The 8950-nt window shown below is 36.8% G+C and overlaps 1 protein-coding gene across 8 annotated transcripts; it reads right to left on the reverse strand.

Annotated features, from left to right (window-relative positions):
* Positions 1 to 262: 262 nt before the first annotated feature.
* Positions 263 to 4579, reverse strand: LOC112722351 (peroxisomal membrane protein PEX14). 8 transcript variants are annotated; one of them, XR_003162638.3, is made up of 13 exons: positions 4349 to 4579; positions 4176 to 4264; positions 3605 to 3852; positions 3459 to 3498; positions 3132 to 3325; positions 2786 to 2975; positions 2555 to 2644; positions 2109 to 2146; positions 1943 to 1985; positions 1797 to 1864; positions 1574 to 1618; positions 1319 to 1419; positions 263 to 1011 (listed from the first exon to the last, which is right to left on the reverse strand). XR_003162638.3 is itself a non-coding variant. In XM_025773344.3 (12 exons), the coding sequence occupies exons 2-12, from the start codon at positions 4210 to 4212 to the stop codon at positions 523 to 525; spliced, it is 1482 nt and encodes a 493-aa protein (XP_025629129.1). In that variant the 5' UTR covers positions 4213 to 4264; positions 4349 to 4579; the 3' UTR covers positions 263 to 522. The 8 variants fall into 8 exon arrangements, 6 of the variants coding, with proteins under 6 accessions (XP_025629129.1, XP_025629130.1, XP_025629131.1 ...); XR_011867657.1 differs by having other exon boundaries at positions 2109 to 2137; positions 4349 to 4567; XM_025773344.3 differs by lacking the exon at positions 1319 to 1419.
* Positions 4580 to 8950: the final 4371 nt, after the last annotated feature.

The following is an 8950-nucleotide window of genomic DNA, read 5'->3' on the forward strand; positions in this document are numbered from 1 at the left end:
AATCCATTTAAATAATTAATTTAGCCTGTGATCCTTTAGAGTAATTTTCCAAATTAAAAACTGGATCATCCTAGAAATGTCAAGGGCTTTATAATTCTAATAAATAATAACTGAATGATGGACCATCAGATATAGTTTCTAGTTAACTTAAATATATGGGTTTCGATGCATGAATTGATAACATTATCGCATACCTATGCCATTGTACATTGTCGACACATGAACAAACACCTATAAAAATGCAACATATACGAAAACCGAATGTTGCTAACAGCCAACTTATTATTTCTTCTTAATATGTATATATATCCATTTTAAAAGTGTCATCCTACTAAAAATCAGGACATCAAAGCGTCTCGCACTTGGTACAAATATTATGGTATAGAAAAGGCCATGCGTTTGCATCTTGTATCGGCAATTATGAAATAAATTGTTTCAGGCTTATCCATAATTTAGGACTACTCCAAATTCTATTTTCCAAGCTTCAAGTTTGTTATGGTGTATTCTGATTCGCCTTAATTTCTATTCCCGTCTGAGTTCTTGGTCTTCTTGTATCTCAACTGTGCTGGGAATCGAGCTGCTGCTGCCACCCTCGACCGCACCTTCAGATTCTGATCGCCTTGGGATCCTAGTAACCTCATCAGACACATCTGAAGAATTACCTACAGACTGAGTATCCGACATCTGATCCTTTTGGGCCGCTGGCTTCGGGCGCCTGATTGCTTCTGCAGCCTCTGCCATTGCTATGGGGGGAGGTTGAGGGGGAACCCATGTGCGTTGGGGTGGTGGCTGATTGGATGCAACACCATAACTTGATCCATTTCCATTATATTCAGTTTCATTACCAATTTCTCTGATTCTAGCATTTTTCCTCTGCCACCAGGGTAGCGCATCATCACCGTCACCATTGGATTGAGTGGAATCTTGGACCTTTGAATTCAAGTATTCTCCATTTCCCTGAGCATGAGGCACCTGGGTAGACGAGTTCTGAACCTGACTAACCTCCCAAGGCTAGCCAGCAGAAATTTAAGTAAATAATCAGAGATACAGATGATATTATACCATTGAGAAAGCAATTTGATAATTATGCATTATGCATAAATTACTGCTTTGTAAAACATATCATAAATATGATCAGACTGCAAGAGTTTAGAAACATCATGCTGCTGATTAGTTTTTTGGAAGATACTCTTCAAAGATGGACTAAATTAAATCTAAAGTTTCACGAATCAAGAGTTCGGGACTTATGCAACTGTCAAAATTAATTACTTCCCACATCTAATATACTAAGAAAATGCAAAGGGAGCTCTTTGTAAACCTTGGGTCTAGACAATAAGTGAGGATTTGATGGTTGCTGACCAGGGTTGGGGATAAATCATTGTTTCCCTGTGTTCTAATCCATTACTCCATGCTAACACCCTTGTTCATACCAAAGAGGAATAACTTATAATTTCAATCGATATTTTTAGGCAAGAAACAAATTCATATCAGTAATGTAAATGAGTTGTATGGTTTTTGTATTTTAGATGTGCAAGTAACTGTATCCAGATTTTCAAAAGGGAAAATGGTTTACTCTAGTGTTTGAAGGCTTCTCCCCTCTTTGAACCATGTTCATTATCTGACAAAAAGGCAATTAAAGAAGTCAATATAGAATAGAATTTGTAGCAAGGAAGATAAATAACACATTATTCATCCCACCAAATATGAAGAATATAAAGCATTAGCTGAACACAACTCGGTAGGTGAAAAAGAGAAAGAGAGAGGGGGGGGGGGTGCAAAAGCAAAATAATCACTACCTCCATATATGACTTTGGATGAAGAGAACTCGGTGGTTCGTATGATACAGGTGGGGATGTAGATCTCACTGCACATCACATTCTAATTATAGGTTATCATTCCAAAAGTAAGATCAATTTACTTGATATTTAATTAATATAACAACCTGAATGCAAGTCATAATCAGCCTTGCCATTGACAATCAGTTGCTGCATTTATTATGAAAGGTTACGGTCATCAAAAGCCAACTTATTTTAGACAACTCAACGAGAATCAGAGAAAACGTAAGCCACAGTTTCATTAAGGATGAAACACATTGCTGTTCTAAGTACCTTTGTATTAGTTTGAGTGACTCGGAGATCTTCTTGTGCTAAAAGGAAAAATTCCCCATCAGTAGCTATATTTTCTCCCATTATTTGGCAAAGAAAATATTCAATAAGAACCTAAAATTCTAAGTAACTCCCACAAATTTACAGCACAAATGTCTTAGAACATAAACATAAAAAGCCACTAAATCTATCAGGAAGCCTGAAATGATATCAGTCCAAGTCAAGGGATTATGTACGATTTCCAACAATCACAAAGCAAAAATTACAGTAGGATGGACAGAACGCACATAAAACATGTTTCACTCTTAAGGAATAAAAGAATATAAATGTTCCTCAATTACCCAACCGCCACATTTTTGACAAATATACAAGGGGCTATTGCAAATTGAAATCTGAATGCCTGAAATTTTCATCTTAGCTAAATAGATTAAATGGGAATGCCCAATTACCTTCTATTCGTCTTAATGCATTAGTCATTGACTTCATTTCCTGTACTTGCATATCTAAAAGACTCACAACTTCCACAAAGTGTTTTCTCTCTGCAAAGTATAAAACATGCAGAAACAACCACAGTCACTTCTCAGAAATAAACCATTCTGGAGAAAACTAGGAAAGTTTAAAATAGTAATAAAAGGATTACACAGTGTGCATATTAAAGGTCATCCGTCCATTATACCAACCTTCCTCTTTTGAAATCAGCATATCTTGGCTAGCTTTTGCAACATCTGCAGCTGCAGCCGCAGCAGACTTTGCAGCTTGTGCAGCTTCCTCCACCAGTGTCGGTTTTCTGTCTAATTTCTTTAATTCTTCATCATCTTCTTCTACGACAACTTTGCGTATCCAGGATTTCAAGCGAGGAAGAATGGAATTCTGCAAGGAGCACACTTCAAAGTTCAGTGGATAAAACCACATCGTAATAAAACTTGCTTTCATAAGATAGCCACATCAATAAAAACCTTAACACAGTATTCTTTTTAATAAGATACCAATCTAGATTGCATCATGATGATTGGACGGTGATAGTACCTTAACTACTATAGCTGTTCCAGCACCTGAAGCAGCCAATACTCCAATTGCAATAAGGGCATGGGACCAGTGAAATCTGGAGCGGGACAAGGTTGCTGATGAAGTATTAACTCCAGCAGAGGCAGGTAGACCAGGTTGCAAAGCTTGTGGTTGGGCCTGTTGTTGAATGTTCGATGAAGATTTTACTTGTCCATCTATATTAACAATAAGCCATTTTCAAAATATAACTGAAGTGTGAATAAACTTTCTATTGTGGTTCAACTCGACCCAAAAAATTATAAGAAAACAAAGAAAACCATATAGTAACTTCAACACGGTATAATTCACCTTGAGTGACACCACCTGTCTGCACAGTCGGAGCTGAATCCTGCAATTGGTGCCAGATGTGAACAAGTACATATAGTTAGTTGCAGATGAACAAGTAAAAGGGCAATCCAGAAAAACTTAAGCAACATATATAAACAGTAGCTCACTGGCACACGCCGAAAGGCTTCATCTATCTCCTCCTTGGTAAGGCCCTTCCTTTCCAAAAAGGATCGCCTGTACATGACAGGAGAGCCTTTAACTTTGGGGTGTGACAGAAATTTCACAGCATTCTGAACTTGTTCTTCCCTCATCGGCTCCGAATTTACAAAAACCAAAGGCGTGGAGCTCTGTTTGACAGGTTCCTCTGTGGCACCCTGCTGATCCACATTTGCTGCTGGTTCCGCACTTTCAGCACCTAAAAAATGTCAAAATCGGCAAAATGAAATGTATCACGCAAATGTCAAGTTATCAATAGAGTCTATACAATTTTACCTGAAAATTCTGCTAGCACATCCAAAATTCATAGCAGTATAGCAAAAACGACAGTTACATATGAACATAACATGATATTTGGAACGATAAAAGAAGTGAAATTGTGCTCAAATTCAATCATATAGTGGGGGGAAAGCTAAGTAATGGATGTCATACCATAACATACAAAACACAGTTGTTATTATTACTACAAAACACATATATCAAAAAGGAATAAGAAAAGGAGAATTGAGAAGATAGAAGAACCTTGATTTTGATTTTGAGTGGGAGACTGGGTAGCCATGCTTGTCTGCAGCTGCTGCTTCCTCCTATGAGCCTATCCTAGGGTTCGATTCCTATAATATAGCATAGAGTTAAGAAATAATAGGAGAAAAAGAAATAAAAGTAGAGGCACCAAAAATAGTGATTATAATTGTTACGTGGTATTATTGGAAGGAACAAGAGATGAGGATGAAATGAAGTGAGTGGATCAGCTCATCATCAGCATGGAGAGAGAGAGAGAGAGAGAGTTCTCTTTTAATTTGTCAATATTGTATTATCCTCTGTTTGTTGCTGCAGTCTTTATTCGGCGGGGGAAAAAACGCCAAAATCAATATCAGGGCCTCAGGCCACATTTCTTCTGTTTCTTTTTTACTTTTTTATAATTATGTACAGGTTCTGACTTCTGAGATACTTATTTAATTTTGAAATGGAGGTAAGTATGGTGTATAGCTGAGTTACTGGGGTCTGGCGTATTGTACGAAAGTGTGGTAGCTGCGATGAAAAAATCGGACGGTCCGATTTAAGAGGGAATAATCGAACGGTCCGATTACAGAATTTGAAAGTATACAAATTGGACGGTCCAATTTGTATATTAATGTCCACGCATCTTGCATGCAGCCTCTTAGTCCATAGACCCACTTTAAAACTAACTAACGTATCCATTCATTCCTTTCGGTCTCACTTGTTCACTCTTCACTCTTGATTATACTCAACCCCACATTTTTTTTCTTCTCTTTTTTCATGGAAGCTGTAAAAATTTAAAAAGAAGCTGCTGCAAGGAAAAACAAAAATCAACAATGTCAAGAAGACCATAAATAAAAGAAGTTAATCATTCAGAATTTTTTAATTATCTTAATTATGTAAATTTTTTATTATCAAATAATTTGATTTAATCTAAATAATAATAATAACATTAAAGATTAGTTTATTGTAGCAATTATTATTAAGTGGATTGTAGGTATGTATTAATATTAATATTGTTATTAATTGTTAGAAGCCAACAGTAAAATAAAATAAATTTTGAAGGTTTTTGAATAATGATTAAATTAATTTTTCAATTGGTGAGTGTGTTGTGACATTAGAGGATATGGCGATAATTCTTGGTCTTCTAACAAACGGTCTTCCAGTTACAGGACCGACTCTAAGTAATTATGAGGCTTTAGAGGTCGAATGCTTGTATCAATTTGGTGTTGCACCTAGGAAGACATATTGTAGAGGAAGCTTCATAAAGTTGATGTGATTTCGGGGACTGAAGGATCATTTAGAGTTGGATAATGATATTCAAATTCAGAAGTACATAAAGTGCCACATAATATTATTTGGGACCATTCTGTTTGGAGACAAGTCTGAGACAGCGGTGCACTGAAAATTTCTGCCGTTGCTTCGTAACTTCAGTGGGATCATAAAATTTAGTTGGGATCGGCATGTCTGACGTACTTGTATAGAGCATTGCGTAGGGTCACTCGTATCGACTACAAGGAGATCGATGGTCCACTGACACTTCTACTTACCTGGGCTTGGATCCATCTACCATTTCTATCACCGATTCCCAGCAATCCTCAAGTCTTTCCGATTGCAAACAGGTAAAATTAATCACTATCTGCTTTGAAAAAGTGTAGCACATTTTATTTTGATTTTTATGATAACAGTTTAATTAACGGATGGTTTAATGTCAGCTAGCGTAATTGGGATCGTGCTAATCGGCCTTACAAATATCATTCTCTTACTCACTTTAGGAGGTCGTTGGATGATCTGCAAGAAGCACATGTATGTTGTATTCAACTATTATCTATTTTTGTTTAGCTGTATTATTATCTGGTGTGTAATCCTTTTTTAATTTCAATATGTTCAGTTTGTTTGGGAGGCTTATGCAGTTGATCGCATTGAGCCAGGAATGATTCTTGCTGACATCCATCAGCATTCGGTTATTTCTACTGCCAAAGCATACTGTTCACGTGGGATCCGGTTCAGCCAGTTAGTGTAAGCCTCACCCCATTCGTGTAATCGCTGATAATGCATCTTGTACTCGCGAGCTATCCTTGAATATCCTATGATAAACAAAAGACCTCCTAATAAAAACCATGCATTATAATAGAATCTGTAACAATAACAAATTTTCTTGTATTCAACTTTACCTATGTTGACGATAAGCTTCTGTAGGTACGGAGCCTTGAACTTCCTCAAGAAGTTGGACTTTATATGCCTGATACAAAATATGTGAAAAGCTCTAGGAGGAGACTAGGCTCCGTTACTACAAGTAATAGCTAAGTTGATGGACTCGTGTCAATTATAAGGCCTGATGGGTTGAAATCAGAATTTCATACCTAAACTCACCGGCAAGTGTACCGGGTCGCATCAAGTAGTAAAACTCACTTAGAGTGAGGTCGATCCCACAGGATTGATGGATCAAGCAACTTTAGTGGGTGATTAGTTTAGTCAAGCTAACATTGGTGAATTGAGTGAAATTGAAGCAACAGAATGTAAATTGCAATGAATTGTAAATTGCAGAAAGTAAAGTAGACAGAAGCTTAAATTGGCAGAAGCTTAAAGAGCAAGAAAAGTAAATTGACAGAATCTTAAATGACAAGAAAGGTAAATTTCATGAAATGTAAAGGGGGCTGGGTGCTGGAAATTAAAGAAAGCAATAGATCAATTAATTGGAACAATTGTAGAAAATATAAATGTGCAGGAAAGTAAATCAAGCTCAATGTGAATGTGAAATTGCAGAAGAAGAGAATTGCTCAGAATTGCAGGAAGAGTAAATTTGGATCTCAACAATTTCAAATGTAAAGTTGCAGAAAATAAAATTGCAGAGAAGAAAATTGGAGCTGAGAATTGTAGAAAGTGAAATTTGCATAAACTGAATTCAAGACTTGGAATGTAACAGTGCAGAAAAATTAAAAGTGTATACAAGGGAACTTTCTATTCTACCCTACTCCTAATGCTCTCTAGCAGAGCCAGCCTTCTTTACAAAAATGAAAATGATGCCTTATATAGGCTTTACAAAGTGAAAATGAAAATGAAATTGAAAACAAATTAAAATTCAAATGAAAATCCTAATCTAACTGATCCTTGTACCTTTGAGTGATGTCAATTGGGTTTTGCTTGCTTTCAATGAAATGGGGTGATTTTTATTTGGCCTTGAATAAAAAATAAATTTGAAAAAGGATGGGTCCGGTTAGCTTTGGTTCAATTTGGTTGGAGGTGTAACGACCCAATTTTCAATATGTCTAGATCATACCGAAAACTGAGCGCTACCAATTTGTCTTCCTAATTATTATCTATTATTTATCATATGAGCCTGATTCGTTGTTAAAAGCGTAGTTAATTTGCGAGGTTTTTTTTTTTTGAAAACGTTTGGATTAATAGGCGGAATCACTCATAATCAATTCACAAGTAATAACAGATAAAACAGTTATAAACAACTACACATAAATACATCACAAGTAGCGAGCAACATTTAGTGATCCAGCCTTTGTTAGAGTATAGACCTTTAGTTAGAACACCCTTAAATATAGCTAGATAATAACTATATACATATACATACATACAACTTCCCAGGTCCTGACCTGTTTAAGAAGTCCCTAAGCTGGCACCCAGGCTAGCCTAGACCCTATACTCACCTAGTCCCTCTAAACTACTAAAGCGAGGGAAAGTACGTTCTTAGGTCTTCAAAACTCAAGTCAAGTGGAACGTCATCAAAAGATAGAACATCATCTGCTACTCCTCTACACGATCAGACTTTTCCACAGGACGTCTCTCTGGTGCCTCATGAAGTAGCCACACAATAGGAATCTCGTACACAGGATTTAGGTTAAAGTACGCATACGAACGGGGTGCAGACGTTGGCTGGTCTCACAGTATATACATATAACAGAGAACAATACTCACCCTAGACTCAGAAGACTATCTAGAGCAGAATCCTCTTCTTGCGAATGGTCATCAGCGGACTATGGTGAGGTACTCTTACTTCCATCTGAAGGGGGAAGGGAGAGAGAAGGGGTAAGAACTTGGGAGTTCTTAGTAGGGTCGGGGTTATTAGTTACGTTCATTTATTTGGGGTCGATTAGTAGATGAGTAACATAATATAGCGAAGCAGTAAATAGAAGATAAAGATAGAAAGAGAAAGTAGAGACAACAAAAAGCAGAACACAAACAAAAGAATACAAGAAAATAAAACACAGAAATAGCATACGAGCAGACAAACATAAAGAAGTAGATCACACACAGAAAGGAATGCAACAGAGAATGATGCGCAGACAAGAATGATGCATATCTAGCCCTAGCGCAGGCCATGAGCTCATGTGTCGGTTGGCTGCCCGCAATCCCGACATTTATCCGGTCACGAGTAATCCCGATTTCCCGAATACGATTTTCCGTTCCTAAATAAATGCGCATATAATAATAGCCGCTCATTTGAGACAGCCTCTGCTTACTGCAGGAAAATATATATATACTCTGCTCTGCTCTGGGGAAGCGGAAAATAGCTGTAGGTAACTTAGTTTCCCTACAGAAGCTCTGGGTTGCATTAAGCAACTAATATATATTAAATATAGCTCTGGGTTGCATCAAGCAACTAATATATATATATATATATATATATATATAGCTCTGGGTTGCATCAAGCAACTAATATATATAAATATCTCTTTATTATATTACTCTTCTCTTTATATCTCTTTACTCTGTTCTGGTTTCTCTTTTCTCTGTATCTCTTTACTCTATTTTAATTACTCTGTTCTCTGTATCTCTTTTCTCTT

This window comes from Arachis hypogaea, chromosome 11 (genome assembly GCF_003086295.3).
Source record: "Arachis hypogaea cultivar Tifrunner chromosome 11, arahy.Tifrunner.gnm2.J5K5, whole genome shotgun sequence".
Lineage (NCBI taxonomy): Eukaryota > Viridiplantae > Streptophyta > Magnoliopsida > Fabales > Fabaceae > Arachis > Arachis hypogaea.

Coding starts and splice junctions, on each gene's coding strand:
- LOC112722351 (XM_025773344.3), bottom strand. CDS start 4,212: ATGGCTACCCAGTCTCCCACTCAAAATCAAAATCAAG. Junction 3,326..3,458: donor GACAGGTGGTGTCACTCAAG/GTGAATTATACC, acceptor TTGTTAATATAG/ATGGACAAGTAAAATCTTCA. Junction 2,645..2,785: donor GCTGATTTCAAAAGAGGAAG/GTTGGTATAATG, acceptor TATACTTTGCAG/AGAGAAAACACTTTGTGGAA.